The sequence below is a fragment of the Rhamphochromis longiceps genome, linkage group LG15 (assembly GCF_057381845.1).
Source record: "Rhamphochromis longiceps isolate RC_006_pf linkage group LG15, R_longiceps_female_GT1.1, whole genome shotgun sequence".
In the NCBI taxonomy this organism is placed as follows: Eukaryota; Metazoa; Chordata; class Actinopteri; order Cichliformes; family Cichlidae; genus Rhamphochromis; species Rhamphochromis longiceps.
The window spans coordinates 36428253-36444636 of record NC_140571.1 but is presented as its reverse complement, the minus strand read 5'-3'; the positions used below and the strand labels follow the sequence as shown (position 1 = coordinate 36444636).

General features: G+C 39.6%; 1 protein-coding gene and 1 pseudogene across 1 annotated transcript in view; both read right to left on the bottom strand.

Moving 5' to 3' along the window:
* Positions 1 to 460: 460 nt before the first annotated feature.
* Positions 461 to 606, bottom strand: LOC146653062 (U1 spliceosomal RNA; annotated as a pseudogene).
* Positions 607 to 3914: 3308 nt separating this feature from the next.
* Positions 3915 to 16384, bottom strand: part of LOC146653060 (gamma-aminobutyric acid receptor subunit rho-2-like) — a 29690-nt gene continuing 17220 nt past the window's right edge. The window contains exons 5-10 of the mRNA XM_085381653.1: positions 10268 to 10491; positions 10102 to 10184; positions 8829 to 8969; positions 6767 to 6919; positions 6384 to 6592; positions 3915 to 6298 (exon numbers count right to left, since the gene is read on the bottom strand). Coding sequence (XP_085237779.1) covers positions 5984 to 6298; positions 6384 to 6592; positions 6767 to 6919; positions 8829 to 8969; positions 10102 to 10184; positions 10268 to 10491 — 1125 coding nt within the window. The 3' untranslated portion in view covers positions 3915 to 5983. The remainder of the gene's footprint in view (positions 6299 to 6383; positions 6593 to 6766; positions 6920 to 8828; positions 8970 to 10101; positions 10185 to 10267; positions 10492 to 16384) is intronic.

Genomic DNA, 16384 nt, shown 5'->3' with positions numbered 1-16384 from the left:
CCCTGCTACTTCATTCTTTCATGTCACATTTTATTAAAAATATTGATTCCAAAATTGTTTTCATTACAATCACCTGAAAATTGATATCACCTCTGTACTGCTACTTCACAGAACTTCTTCCAAGACAAGGTGAAAACACTGAGAAGTTAACAGTGTATTAGAAAGAATTGCCACTCTCTACAGACTGGTAAAGCAAAACTAAGTAAATCCATTCACAAACAGACAACGCTCATTATCATAATGTTAAGTTGAACAAAAGAAGACAAAATGAACAGACTACAGCAAATGTAGTTTTAACAGTCCGAGTACTAATCAAAGGGGACCTAGATGTATCTCCCCGTCCTAGATAGGTTCAAATTAAGTGTGACCAATGTTTCAAGTTCTGAGGTAACAATATAAGTATATAAGATAAGATAACCTTTATTAGTCCCATGCGTGGGAAATTTGTTTAAAAAAAAGTGAGGGGAGAGCGCGAACGCAGTCCTCCACTACCACAAATTATGCAGTTGAGATTCCCGCATTTGGGGAATTCACAGGGGTCAGCACAACCGCAGTGCTGGGTGAGCCACCTTCGTGATCATGGTATCTCCCCTGCCAGGTAAGTATAAATATATACAAGTAAATATATATAAAAGTATATGTTTACCTTACTATTTCTGGCTCACATTTTCAGGTTTCAAGGAACAGAAACTGAAATGTGTTATAAACAGTGTACATACAATTCTCCGACAGTGGGGGAAATAATGATTTCATTACCTGCTGTATTTATAGGTTCACTCACTTACAAACAAATAAACAGTCTCTAATTTTATGGAAGTTTTATTTTAATGGAGAGAGAATATCAACCAAAATTCCACAAATTACAACCAATCAATCAATTAAAGATATTCCTGATGTCAACTATGTATGAAGTACACCTGTCTACAAAATCAGGTTCCTTCAATTTCCATTCTAACCGCTCCACCAAAGAGCTGTCAAAGGGCACCATGAACAGGACTATAGACTTGCAAAATGCTAGAACAGGCTACAAGACCATCAACAAGAAGTTTGGTGAGAAGGTGACAACTGTTGATGCCATTATTGAGGAATAGAAAAATATAAAATGACCGTCAGCTGCACTCAGTCTTGCTCTCTATGCAAAGTCTTGGCTCGTGGGTTGAGGGTGATCATGAGAAAGTGGAGCCATTTTTTGTGTTGGTACATTATGTATGCCATTAGGGGTTACCTTTTGTGTTTTACGATATGGTGTGTTGACGGGAATGTATTTAGGGTAGACACACGTAATTAGCGGCAGGTGTGTTGTTGTTCAGAAGGAGCAAACGGTTTATGATAAATGGTGTTGGATAAAGAGAACTGTTGACAACAAATGCAACTGATGGAAGTGGAATACAGATTCTAAACGAACAAGATAAGTACGGCTGGAGTTATCGGACTGTGATAAGTTTCATTCATAACAGTGGCATCGCGTCACCCCAGCCAACGAACATCTCAGTGGCTTCAAGCGTGGGCTCAGCCTCTACAGTGGTGGATCAGCCCCAAACTACACAGGAGAAGCTTGTTGATTATCTGAAGGCAGTTGGAACCACAGTTACCAAGAACACAACTGGTAACACACTATGCGATAATGGTTTGAAATTTTGCTGTGCTCACAAGGTGCCCCTATGCAAAAATGCAGACGTGTAGGCCTATCTTAAGTTTGTAAGACACCATTTAAAGGATTTAGAGAAGGCTTGGGAGAATGTGCTGTGGTCAGAATAAAACCAAAATAGATTTTTTTTGGCTTCAACTCAACCCACCATCTTTGAAGAAAAAAAATTGTATGATGCAACTACAATGATCCCTCCCACTCTTAACCGCATTGGAGGACTCTGGGTTCAGTATCTTACCCAAGGGTACTTTGGCATATAGACTGGAGTAACAAGGGATCGAACCACATTGCTTGCAACTAGTACGTCTTGTGCCACAGCCACCCTTGTTTAGAGAGTTTCTGTAAAGGGGAGTGGCCAAAATCCTGAGATAAGTACAAACCTAGTCACCAACTACAAGCAACATCTTAACACTGTACTTGCCAACAAGGGTTTTTCCACCAATTAATGAGTCATGTTTTGCTTGAGAATCAAATACTTATTTTACTCAATGACGTGCACATCAGCTGATAAAATTAAACTACCATACATTTTAGAGCCTGTTGTAAATGAGCAAACTTAAATGTTTTTTACCCCACTATAAATGAGGATTTTTCTTTATGTGTGAATCATGCAAAAGTACCCTGGAGTGGAGTACCAGAATAAAAATGTACAAACACCAACTTGAACTAGGTTTGCTATTTTACGTACCTTTGCTTTATGCTAAGCTAAACCAATTATGTAAATAAATAAAAGAACTAATCTGTCAAACTGTATATCTGTCAGAAATGTATACAGCATGTAAAATAACTATTGAACAAGTCATGAGTTTACTAAGTAAATATATTTCTGAAAGTGCTATTGACATACAATTTTCACCAGATGCTGGTAATAACACATTTCAATCCACACAAGGTAGACAATAATAAGGTAGACCCTATTATTGTAGGGTCTACCTTACAATATAAAGCGCCTTGAGGCGACTGTTGTTGTGATTTGGCGCTATATAAATAAAATTGAATTGAATTGAGCTAAAGAAATCAAACCACAGATGTCATAAATTATGTGTAAAATGAAAAATGACACAGGGAAAAAGTATTGAACATGGTTACTGAAATGTATTTATAAAAGCTGTTGGTGGTGATGACAGCTTCAAGGCGCCTCCTGTATGGAGAAACAGGAGGTGAAAAGTTGCATGTATTGCTCAGGTGAGTTTCTTTCATACAAACAGTCTTCAAATCCTGAAGGTTCTGCGGGCCCTTTCTGTGAACTCTGAGCTTTAGTTCTCGCCATAGGATTTCAGTTGGATTCAGGTCAGGTTATTGACTGGATCATTCTAGCAGCTTTGATCCCAAACACACAGTCAAGGAAACTCAGCTGGTTTCAGAAAAAGAAAATATTGTCTTCCTGAGATATCCAGCTTCCATTCATTCTTCCTTCAGTTATGTGAAGCGTGCCAATGCCGTATGATAAAAAACATCCCCACGCCGTGATGTTCCCACCTCCAAACTGGGGGGGTATATGCATTGCCTGTTGATCTCAAAACATGATGTGTACTATGGCATCCAAAAAGTTCAATTTTGGTCTCATTTGTCCAGACTATCGGGCGACCGTGGCTCAGGGGGTTGGGAAGCGTATCTGTAATTTCTTAATATCTTAATTTGCAATAGGTGGCAGGATTGCTTTCTAATAACTGATAGATTTCAGCTGGTGTCATCACTTTACGTGGCTTTCTTGCACCTCCCATTGTTCATGTGTTCAATACTTTTCCCACGTGTCATTTCTCATGATTATACATAATTTATGGACACATATTATTGGATTTCTTTGCATGTAAGGATTGGATGGGTTGTTACAGGCATCTAGTGAGAATTTCATGTTAGTAGCACCTTAGAGACATATTTACTTAAAAAATTGGTGAAGTGTTCAATAATTTACTCACTGTATCTTTGTAGGAACTATCTGCTTAAAATACAGTAGTGTTGTGATGGATGAATTCACACACATCATAGCACAATCAGTCTAATGTTAACTTCTAGTTACCTACATGATTAATGTCAATCATTGCTCTGAAATTAATTAAAAACAAAAAATCTATCTTGTCAAAATATGTACATGAAAACAATGTTCACTTAAGGCGGTTCAAGTTGATTACATCACTGGTAAAGCTTTCTATGTTTTAAAGTTCTTTCTAAGAAAAATACATATAGGAAGATATTATATTCCATGTCTTGCAGCATTCACCAACCAGTTTCTGTGTAAGCCCTGTTTCCTGCAACTTGCCTGCAATGACACATGGATCCAATACTGGTGCAAATAAATAATAAAACATTAAACAAATAAAATGTGGTGAATTTAAAAATCCTATAAATAGATAATCAAAATACTTTGTTCAGCAACAGTAATGAATTGTACTTTTAAAGTACTTTTAAAGTTCCAACTGCTTTGGACAAATTCAGATACATGACTCAGTCAAATCCAATGACTACAGAGGCAATAGCAGCCAAATTATATTCTCTTAATCTTTTTAGTCATGACAGTTGAGAGGTTCAGGTTGAAGTGTGTTATTCCAGGAAGCCTGGACAGGGGCTGGTTGCAGAGAGACAGGCTAGATTTAACTGTCCAAAAGTACTTTTGTTGTGCAAAATCTGCAGGTTAAACTTCCATCTAAATGAAGAGCAACTCCAACAAATCACAAGAAAATGAATAAATGTTTCTTTCCACAAATGATATTTAAATATTGGGACCTAGCTGCTCACTGATTCACTGGTCAGTAATACTAAACCATTGCAGAAAATGTGCTTATATGTTTTACAGATCAAACTGTGAAAAATAATGTGAAAAACCTTGACAAATTGAAAAAAATAGAAAACAGATTTTTTTGCAGGGTCTATACCCAACAACATAACATGCCTTGGGGCAACTGTTTTTGTAATTTGGGATTATATAAATACAGTAGAATTGAATTTAATAGAAACAGAAAACAACCATATTATTACCCACAGAGTATATTGCAAGAGTTCTTAGCAAGAGTTACCCCAGTTATCATGTTGACTTGGTAACAAAGGGATAGACCGTTGCTACTAATAGTAAACAACTAAGTTACACATGTTAGACAGAGTGAACAAAATAAAATTGAATAGAATATCAGTCCATCAAACTTCACTCATGTCAGACAATCTGACATATCTGATAATCACAAGTGAAAGTACCTTAACTGCAGATAGTGCAGTTCCATCAGGTAGTTGAGTTAAGGTTTATATGTGAGCCAGCATGAATGGCAGAGGTCTGAAATTTGCTCACCTAAATGGAATAAAAATAGTTTTTCATGGTATGTGTTACACCTGTACTTAATCTTTACAAGCCAAAATATCTGCTGTGAAAACAGTCTGTTTTAAAAAGTCCAAATGAACATTTGAGGTGGAATAAACCACTTAGATTATTTGTAAACTTGTAAACTGAGCTAAGTTCTATTTATTAAGCTGAAACTGTATATTACTGAAAGACCAACAAGGACAAAATTCAGTGGTGAGAGATTGTAGATGAAACTTTCTGCTGAAGTTACCATAAAACAGAACAAGATGCAAACAAGAATGTATCCAGGAAACTGACATCTTTGTGAAAGAGCTAAAAGTATCACCACTGTTACCCTTAGGGTGCTGTAGCAAGCTTTTTAGGCTCATGATTAACCTGTTTATTAGAGCAGCGGTCCCCGACCTTTTTTGCGCCACGGACCGGTTTATGTCTGACAATATTTTCATGGACTGGCCTTTAAGGTGTTGCAGATAAATACAACAAAATAAAACCAGTACCGGTACCAAAAAAAAAGATTTATTCATAACACACGGGAAAAGACCCAGGGAAACCGAGTTAACTATAAAAAATAACAATAAAAACCGATAAAAGCCCTGAAGACCATAAATTTCACACCCGAGCCTCAACTCTTGCGGCCCGGTACCAAACGGCTCACGGCACCGGACCGTGGCTCGGGGGCTGGGGACCGCTGTATTAGAGTGAATGTGCAACCAGCCCCATGAGTTTTCTCTCAGCGTGACTTGGGTACATATTAGCTTGTGAGGCAGGAACAGGTCTTTTGCTGCCATGATGCCAGGTCTTTCTTGGAAATGAGTTTTGAATCTCAGTGAGATTTTTACCTGGATAAATAAAGGATTCATTAATAAAAATTTAAAAATAAGCTATATCGAATGTCCAGTCCAACAATGAAATGGGTAGTATTCACTCCCAGATGTCTTTGATAGGCCATCCTGGCAAACTTGAACAGGTAAACCTCAGGCTTACGTCCCACAGAATGGTTTCACAGTAATTTTCTTTCACTACTACAATTTGAGCTAAAATTCTCAACAGTACACACACCAGTAGATCAGGTTGAAGAGGATATATGAGCCTGGGAAAATCATACGAGAATATGTGTCAATGGTGTGGGTGTTCTGAATGATCCGGAAGCCACGGATGCCCTTCTTCTTGGTGCCAGTGGACTCATTGTCCAAAGACAGATGCACTACCATCTGTTCCTGTTTATCTGATATGTCCTCGGCAACCATCGAGGCTCTTGTGTATCCCGCCAGACTGTTGGCATCTTCCTCACTGTATGTCCCATCAAGCATCATGGTCTTGGTATGGGGCATGCCACATGTGCAAGGGAGTGTCTGGGACTAGGTGAAATAGACAAAAGGAATCATAATTAAAAAGGTTTGATCACTGTTTGAGATGTGTGAGTTTTGAAAAAGGTGCCTGTACCTGTTCCTTAACCTTTTCTCTGAGTTTGCGGTCTTTCCCATCCCTCAAAGTTGTCAGGTAGTTTACGGCAGCGTATTCTAGCACAGACAGGAAGACGAAGACAAAACTGACCCAGAGGTAAATGTCCACAGCTTTGATGTAGGAGACCCTGGGCATGGAAGCATTCACTCCAGTAATGATGGTGGACATGGTGAGCACCGTAGTTATACCTGAAGAGCATACAAGGTCTTGTTAGCGCAGCAGTCAATGAACTACAACAGAAGGTCATTTTAATGGCCAAAAAGAGCTAACTGATTTCCATTTTCACATTTTCACATCTGATGTCCTTAGGAAACATATTCAGTTTTAGCAGGCAACAGTTACAATGATGCAGATCCTCTTACCTAATGAGACTCTAGCAGGGACAGCCCTGCGGTCAATCCAGAAGGACACCCAGGACAGCATCACCATTAGAGTAGCAGGGAAGTAGGTCTGCAGTAGAAAAAAGAAGATGTGACGCCGCAGCGTGAAGTTGATGTACAGACGGTTGTACCAACCTGGAGATAGAATAAGTGAGGAATAAGTAAAACACAATATACTTTTCGCTTTATGTGTTAGAGGTAAAACAGAAAAAAACAAGGTAAAATGACAGAACATGAGGAAATTAACAATCAATTAACAATTAAAAGCTCTTGAAAGCTATTTGATCTTTCCTTAGGTTGGAATGGAAGAAATTGCTTCTTCTCATGTGCTTTATAAACATAACAAGTTGAAAAGAGGAGTTTCTGTAATTAATTGATTGATTGCAGTGTTGTGTGGTGGCGTTTACAGAAAGGCAAGCAGAGATGATTATTAGCAACTTTATCACAGTCCATCTTCTCTGCATCATACATGTTAGGCAAGGTGGTTATTTAGAAGTAGAATGGAACTCAGAGCCTTCAGTTTTCAGGCTCCTCTTCTATGGAACCAGCTTCCAGTTTGGATTCAGGAGACAGACACTATCTCTACTTTTAAGAAAGAACTAGTGGCAGCAGATGGCCCCGCCCCTCCCTGAGCCTGGTTCTGCTGGAGGTTTCTTCCTGTTAAAAGGGAGCTTTTCCTTCCCACTGTCACCAAAGTGCTTGCTCATAGGGGGTCATATGATTGTTGGGTTTTTCTCTATATGTATTATTGAAGGGTCTACCTTACAATGCAAAGCGCCTTGAGGCGACTGTTATTGTGATTTGGTGCTGTATAAATGAAATTGAATTGAATTGAATGAAGGTGGTTAGCAACTGCAAACTTATCTGTTCTGCTGCTAAATCACTGAATCTTATTTACTTGCTAATGCTAGCTGAGTTTCCATAACACATTGAAATTGATCTAAGAGCAGCAAAAGTCTTAAGTTCCTTGAGGCAACTGTTGTTGGGATTTTGGACTATAGAAATAAAACTTAATTCAACTAAAAGCTGAGCCTCGCGTGCTCCTCTCTCAAGGACCAGAGATTTATCCACAATGCACATGTGCAAACCACCAGAATAAAGCTGCTGGCCTCTCAGCCTAGCCAGCTCCAGTCATTGTTACTGGGAGATGGACATGCCCTAAGAGACACACACTTTGCTACGAGATGAAATATGCACAGCTTCCAGCTGCAATATCTGACTGTGGCCACAAGATGGCAGTAATGTAAGGGCCAGATGTACATATCAATTGATAGACTAGGACTTTTTGACAGAACTGTCTGAGATGAAAATTGCTCTACTTTGGTAAGTTTTAACATATAAATTTCTATTTTTAGGTTTGACAAGGCAAATGCACTTGTACTAATGTACTGATGGATAGCCACTCTAATCTGTTTGCCACATGGGCACACAGCCTACCTGTGGGAACCAGAAATCTACTTATTACTTACCTATGTATTTTACTCAGAGACATCCGAATTAATTTATAACTTTGTTATGTTTGCATTGTGTTGCACTGTTTATTTATCTTTCTGTTGATATTCTGGCTCTTCATTAAATGAAACTACCATAAAAATAAGATATTTTTTAATTTCTTTGTAAGTCTTCAAACTGACAAATTTAGCAAGGAATCAAAGAGTTTTTTCCCTCCACTCTATGAACATGTTTTGGGATTTTTTTTTTTTAACTTGCCCCACTGAGGTTCAGCTCAGTCAGCAGGATGACTTCTGACTGTAATAGCTGGATCTGGCTGAGCCATCAGCAGACATCAGAGGAAATATGTAAACCTCTCCCAACTTAGTTTGGCTTAGTTTACTGATTAAACATGAAATTAACTGTAGAATCTCTCCCAGATAATCATAATGTTGATGCTAAAACGGGACTTTCATATATGGTAGTTTACAACAACTTCAGATTATTTCCCCTAAATCTTTGGTTTTTGTGGAGCAGTTGTAATAGTGACCAATGTAATATCACACAAAATATGTATGTGTAAGTGAAATCTGGGTTTGTTTTCCTTCTCAACCTGTGCTGCTGTAGAAAGCCAGCCTGGAGGTAGTGTGAAACTTCTGAATCAGGAACTGAGACAGAGAAATCCTGTCATCTGTGCTCAGGGACTCATCGCCACTTTTCCAATAAAGCATCAGGTCCTCATCTGTGTAAGCATCTGCAGGACAGAAAGTAGGAATGGAAACAGCAGTCATCTGAATGAACATAGCTGGACCTGGATAAGCAAACAGAGCAAATTCATAAATTCAATAAAAGCTTGTATTCTGCTGATGGCTGAGTTTCAAATAAGAACTAAACTAATACTAATACTAATAATCAATTCATAATTTAGTAACCAAAGCCCCTTTTTGTTGTAGGTTTGCTCATTTACACAAAAATAAACAGTCTCTAATTTTTATGGTGTCTTTTTAATGAAGAAAGACAGAATATCAACCAAAAAGCTGGCAAGACCAAAGAGCTGTCAAAGGATATGAAGAACAAGGCTGTAGCTCTGCATGATGTTATAGAGGGCTACAAGACCATCAGCAAGAAACTCGGTGCGAAGGTGACACTTGTTGATGCAATTATTTGAAAATGGAAGAGTGGAGCTCAATGCAAGATTTTACTTTATGGGGTGAAGACGATTATGACAAAGGTGGTGGATCGGCCTAAAACTACACGGGAGGAGTCTGTTAACGATCTGAAGGCAGTTGGGATCACAGTCAGCAAGAATACCATTAGTATAATACACTACACTGTAATGGACTGAAATTTTACAGCACCTAAAAGGTCTCCCCGCTCAAGAAGGCATCTGTGTAGACCCACCTTAATTTGGCCATGAACATCTAAACGATTCAGAGAAGGCGGGGGAGAAAGCGCTGTGGTCAGATAAAACCAAAATCGAGTTCTTTGGTATCAACCGTGTTTGCAAAGAGAAATGCTGGGAATGACCCAAAGTCTCCTCCCCACAGTTAAACACAGATGTGGAAACATCATGTTGCGTGACTTTTTTCTGCTAAGGTAGATGACGACTTCACTGCATTGACACCGCAAATCTTGGATGACACCGTCCTTCTAGCATGACAGTCGCCTAAACCACACCACAAGGCAACAAAGGAGTGGCTAAAGAAGAAGCAAATTAACATCATGGAGGTGCCTAGCCAGTCTCCACTTTTGGTTTGGATTTTTGGTTGACATTCTCAAACTGTTAATTTCTTTGTGAGTGAACTTAGAGATTTAGCAGATAAAATTATTATCTCCCCCACTGCATAGCAGCACAAGAAGGAGTCTCATGGTCTAAGAATACTTACAACTCTCCAGCTCCAGTGTACATGTCTGTGAGTCCAGAGGGAAACGACTAAAATCCATGTTGCAAGCTGCAGTAACTGTTACTCTGTGGAATTAAAGCAGAATATAAACCTTAGTAACTCTAGACAGGGGGCCCTTTCTTGCAAGGCATTTGTTTCCTGTCTTCACCTCAGACTGTATAGAACATGACCATCTGGGAAGACCCTTAACATGATGTTGTCAGTAGTGGTGTCGTGGATGAAGGACCTCTTGGAATGGACAAAGAACACATCAGGTACCCATATTTTCTTCACCAGGCGACCATCAAAGGTCATGCTTTTGTTTGTAGTGCTTGGGAATGCCAGCCTTTCATCTTTCCAGTAGTGCCTCAGGTACAGAGTCATGGTGAAGTCCTGAGATAATGGGAGAAAGAAGACAGCATCGGAATGAAAGGGTCTTGCTATCCCTAATTTATTTAATTTTTCCTGGGATTACATCACTGCAGCCAGTGGCTGCTGGATTATTGAAGTTGTTTATAGATAAATGTACAGTAAGCCAAAATGCTGAACATATGTTAACCAAGTACAGTCCACAGGCTTCATTTGGTCCTAGAATACCCTCGTTTTTTTCCTCCTTCATCCTCTACGTTGCTCTGCAGGCAGGAATGGTTACGCCCGTGCATGCCCCCCTCCACACCACAGATAATCTTTTGTCCTGTTCTCATAGTATTACAATTATATAACAACGGATTTATAATGACTAATGACTGTAGCAACATGTACTCTTGGCACCAAGTGAACAAGTACCTTTGATGTTGCATAAGACCAGTTTAAGGGCATGTCTGAGACTTTCACATGATTAATAACTTATGTCTACTAATCAGAGATGATTCCACCTTTAAAGATCTAAAGTATGTATTCTTGCATATTTCAAGTTCATGGTTTTAATAACCCATATACTGGTATACTGGGTCATGTAAAATTTTGCTTCATGGTTTTTTTTTTATATATCTCTGTCAAAAGCAAAACTGCTTTGTAAGAATAAATTGAATTTTCTGTCTTTTATTTATTAAAAATTGGATTTAACAGAAACAAAATAGCACATTTTCTCATGTCACTGAATACTGTGCTGAGGGTTTTTGTTGCTACAGTCTGGTATAATTTAGTGTCTAATGCTACCTAATAACAGTGAGTGTTAGACAGCAACTGCTGGAGTATTACAGAGCATGTTTTCTGTCTTTATGGCTGTCATTAAAGCACACTGAATGGCTTGCATTAAGCAATGAAAAGTAAACTCTGGCCAGAAATATACAGTATATTATGTTGTCTAACAGTGGGTTCAGTGATATACATGAAACACGACAGACAGTGACTACATCCATCCATTCATGTTCTTCCACTCATCCAGGCTGGGTTGCAAGGACACCCAGACCTCCCTCTCCCCAGTCACCTCCTCCCGCTCATCTCCCGCTCACAGAGGCATTCCCAGGCTAGCTGAGAAATTGAATTCCTTCAGCATGTCCTGGGTCTGTCCCGTGCCCTTATTCTAGTAGGACATGCCCAAAACACCTCACCCAGGTAGTACCCAGGTATGATCACAGCTGAGGGATCAGAGTGCAGACTGACTGGTAAATCTTTGTTATTATGCTCTTTATCACAGCGGACCAATGCAGCATCTGCATCACAGTAGCCATAGTCCCAATCCATCTGTTATTCTCCCACTTCCTTCTTCCCTGACTCATGAATAAGACTCTGAGATACTTAAACTCCACTTGGGGCAGTAACTTGTCCCTGGCCCAGAGACTAAAATGACTCCGTTTCTTAAAATTGTGAAGTGACACACAAGCGCGGTCAGTTTTAGTTCAAAATGACATGCCAAGAGCCACATTATTTAGCATAAGGTCACAAACAATGAAATTTACCACCAGGACAAGTTTTACTGCTGCTGGTATTGTTTTGGTTGGAGGTCATCTCTAAGTTAAATGAGAAAATTTAAAATCAGGAAGTTTGGTAATCCATTTTCTTTTATAACATCTTCATCTGACATTCCAAATAAATTGGAGAGATGTCTAACTCTTCTAAGCATGCACTCTTAAACCTTTGCAATGCCTCTTCCACACAGCAGTAACTGCTGCAATATCAAGCTCAAAAATTAAGACGTGCCTTTTTAGCATTGAAAACTGGCACAATTAGCAGTTGAGTAACTAATTTACAGAAATGCTTGTGCAATATGGTCAGTTTAAAAAAAAATCCAGTTTCCATTTCTTACACACAGTTGTCCATGTTCTCTTTGCAAATACCAACAATACTTTCTGCACAGCAGTTTAAAGTCACACACCTCCAAAGATACAGCTGAAATTAATCCTGACAAACAGTTTTTGCCTTGTGTACTTCAGACTGTTTTCAGTGTGTAGGACAGATTTGGGCTGGTTGGCACGTTGTTTATTACTGCCACACTAGAAGGCACTGTGAAACTTTGTTGATATCACATATTTAACCATTACGAGCTGTCCATTTTACAGCGATCATTTTGTAAAACAAAAATAGACCGAGTTGAGGAGGTATTCAGAGTAATTTCACGTGTTGTTGTGTGTGTTTTTGGTTTTTGTTATTAAGAGCTTTGGCAGTATTAGACACTTAATAATAAGGTAAAGCCATGGTTAGGATCAGTTTGGTGCTATATAAATAATATTGAATTGAACTACAGAACACTGACCTGTTACTACCAAAAAACATCTACCGAGAAGAAGTGAATTAAACTATTTCATATGTGCAAGTTGGCACATAAACAATTGTCAGTTTGTCGGCACTAATCAAGAAAAACTACTGGAAAGCTCCATCATTAAGGCCTCTGATATTTAATATGACTTTGCACCAACAAAAAGTCCATAAGTGTGTATACAACATTGCAGTGGCACAGAAAGTCACAATCTCAAAGCCCTGGGCCCTATTTCAGGAAGCCGGTTTAGAAAACTCAGAGTGAAAAACGATACTCAGGGTTGAGTAACCCCGAACTGTCCAACTCGGAATATTCGGTTTCAGAAAGGCTGATAACAATTAGTTCAATCAACGTGGAGTTGCTTTAACCCCAAGTTAAGCGCGCGCACGAGGATACATAAAGCCCTGATCAGTGGAGCACAGATTAAGCGAGTCACCATGGAGACGGAGGGAAAGAAGGCGCGGTCAATGTATTTTACAGCGCTTGAGGCCGAAATTCTGATGGCAGCATATGCCGATAACATGCAAATTTTGCAGAAAAAAAGTAACACAGCCTCAGCTGCAAAAGAAAGGGAGCATGCATGGCAAAACATAGCCGACAGAGTCAATGCGTGAGTGTTAATATAAACATTGATCTAGGGATTTCCACCCATTTACCACGTTATTTTATTATATTTTATTTTGTGATGTGATTTGAGCGCAGGTGCAACCCAACAGGCCCCCAACGTTCCTGGCAGCAAGTAAAAATGAAATATAAAAATATAGTCCAAACAGGTAAGGTGTAATTGTATTATGAGCCATAGTGCTTGGTCTGTTTGTCCGATGTAAATCAATTGCAGTTAGAGGCTACATTAATTTCCCCTCTGTAAGCACTTATTGAAATTATCTGAGCACATTACAAGTACATATTTGCTTACTCTGTATGCTCAAATGTGACCCATTATAGCCACTAGAAAAAAAGCGGAGGCCCGAAAAACAGGTGGGGGTCGTCCACCACCACCACTCACAGAGCCTGGCCACTTGGCTTCCACATTTGTGATAATGTTGGCAGCATCACATATGATCTTCACAGTGCAGAGAACACAAATTAGCATCCATTACTATAATGAAATAATTTGTTAGTTTGAAATGCTACAGGGAACTATGTACCTGTACATTAATGCTGTGGAAAGACTTCCTGTTCACATAGTCTCCTTCATTTACTGAAGGAGCAATGATTGGAATGTGAGTGCCATCTATACAGCCAATCATGCCTGGGAACCGTGAGAATAAATGTAAAATTTAAGTAGTAGTTCAAGTATCACCACATCATGAATTAAGTTTCGTTCATCCTGATACCTGCAATTTTGTGGCATCCCTCTTTGATAAATCTTGTGGGTCTATGACCGGGGAACACCACAGACGAGTACAGGAGACGTTTCAGTGCAACTGTAACATTCCTGACTGCCCGACAGACGGTAGCCTTGGAAACGTGCTCAGCATCACCAATATTATACAGAAAGCTCCCGTTTGCAAAACCGAAGTGCAATACAAATAATATGTACAGAACTGAGAGAATGTCCGCGATGTGTCACATGAGCAATATTAGGCCTGAGGATGTTATTCAAATCAATTATAGATTGTGCTGAAAAACGGTAACGTTCACACAGGAAATCATCAGGAAATGATAAAATGTCCGAACGCGCTCTAATCACTCTCTCCCGGCGGAGAGCTCTGCGGAGAATTTGGGCTTCAACATCTACTGGCTCTTCAAGGAAGGGGCACGCCATGTCTGACACTTCCTACAGTCAGGTTTCCGACAAAGAGGCGGGGACAGTTAGGGTTAGTTGAAGTAAACCTGCTAGGGGGCAGGTTAGCTTCACGGAGTGTGTCGTCATAGTAACTCGCTCAGAATTAATCTAAACTCGCTTTGTGAAACCGAAAACCCAGAGTTTTCGTTAACTCAGCGTATACTTACTCAGAGTTTGCACTAAACCGGCTTTCTGAAATAGGGCCCTGGAGTAAAACCAGTCAAGCCGAGGCAGACTGGTTTAGTCGCTTCCTCAAACACTGCCCTACTCTTGCCATTTGATCACCACAGACCACAAGCTTGGCACGCACTACAAGTTTCAACAGGGAGAATTCTGGCATGTTCTTTGACAACCAGGAGCAGATCATGTTGAAATACAGATTTGAATTGAATAACTTGTGGAACGAAGCAGAAGGTGGGGAGGGGGGGAGGGGGCATCATATCCTTTATTCCCTCCAGATTGCTCACGTAAACTCAATCCCATGGACGGGTCAAAATATGGATCTTTTAAAAAGTATGTCAACTCTGCCCGTGATGCCTGGATGCTGCCAAATGTTATTCTAAGGATTGTGGCCATTTCCTTCCCAATAGCTGCACCCCCTACCAACATCCAGTATCGTTCAGGGTAAGTGGCATCTACCCAATAAATAGAGATATCTTCAGGAATTTGAGTTTGCCCAAAGTTTGTCTTCCAACCTTATCTGGGTTACAGGAGTGCCTGGCTCCTCCCACCTCCACTGAACAGAACAGCTTGGTTTGTGTTGAGCCTTATATCAGTAGCTGGCCCAAGGAAGAATGGCTTTGATGTGTCAATGTGTGTGCCAAAGCTGGGCTCTCAGATGATATCAGAAAAAAAAAAAAAAATCACAATTTTTACTGATATCTCATTGATAACTCTGGGGACAACCAACCCCAAAGCAAGGTTGGTTGTCACAAAGTGTTAGTGTCACCTAATTAATTTTTATTACAATTAATTACAAAAATTTAAAACATACCCATTTTGAGCCAGTACCTTAAGCCTAATGAAGGAGTAGTTATTGAAGGATGTTTTACTGATCAGCAGTTTATGTAAGAGTAAAAATGCCACCCCTGTTCTACCTACACGTAGCATATTTTAGCCATGGTCTCTCATAAATTAGACTTGGACAATGCTATATTTATTAAGCACTGGCAGATAAAATCTACCCCAATTCCAAGGCTTGACACACAAGTCATGTTAAGCTTGGGTGCTCACAGATAATGACCCTCTGTTTAAAGTCCACATTGTAACACGTTAAGTTGGTGAGACGGGACAGTTTGTGTGTTTGTGTTAAATTTGTGTTATGTTGTGTGATTAGTTTCATTTTTAGGCACTAAGAACTGCTTAGCAAGATTATGGCATGGTTGAAAATTTGCCCCCGGCTGCACATGATACTTATGCTGTGTGTCTAATTGAGGTACCAAGTGGACTGTTGGGATTATTGCCATAACCTGTTGTGTTTCACACTTCCTTCATTGCAGTAATGAAACCACTTTTTTATATAGCTCCAGACATCTGGACATTACTACAGCAGTCTCCTACCAGCTCTGGAAATTTTGATGTCCAAGTCACTGGCACTGTTTTGTGTTTGTGCCACAAATTTAGATGACGAGATGCTGGGTGCACTACAAGAACCAGCAGTTTCCATAATCACTATTCCAGTATTCTAAATGAATGGGGTCACATGTCTGATAACACAGTCAGTTTTGCATGTCTCTTAAACTTCAGTGTCAATTAAACATTCAGCCTTACAGGTACTTTATCCAAATACTTGTTAAGCT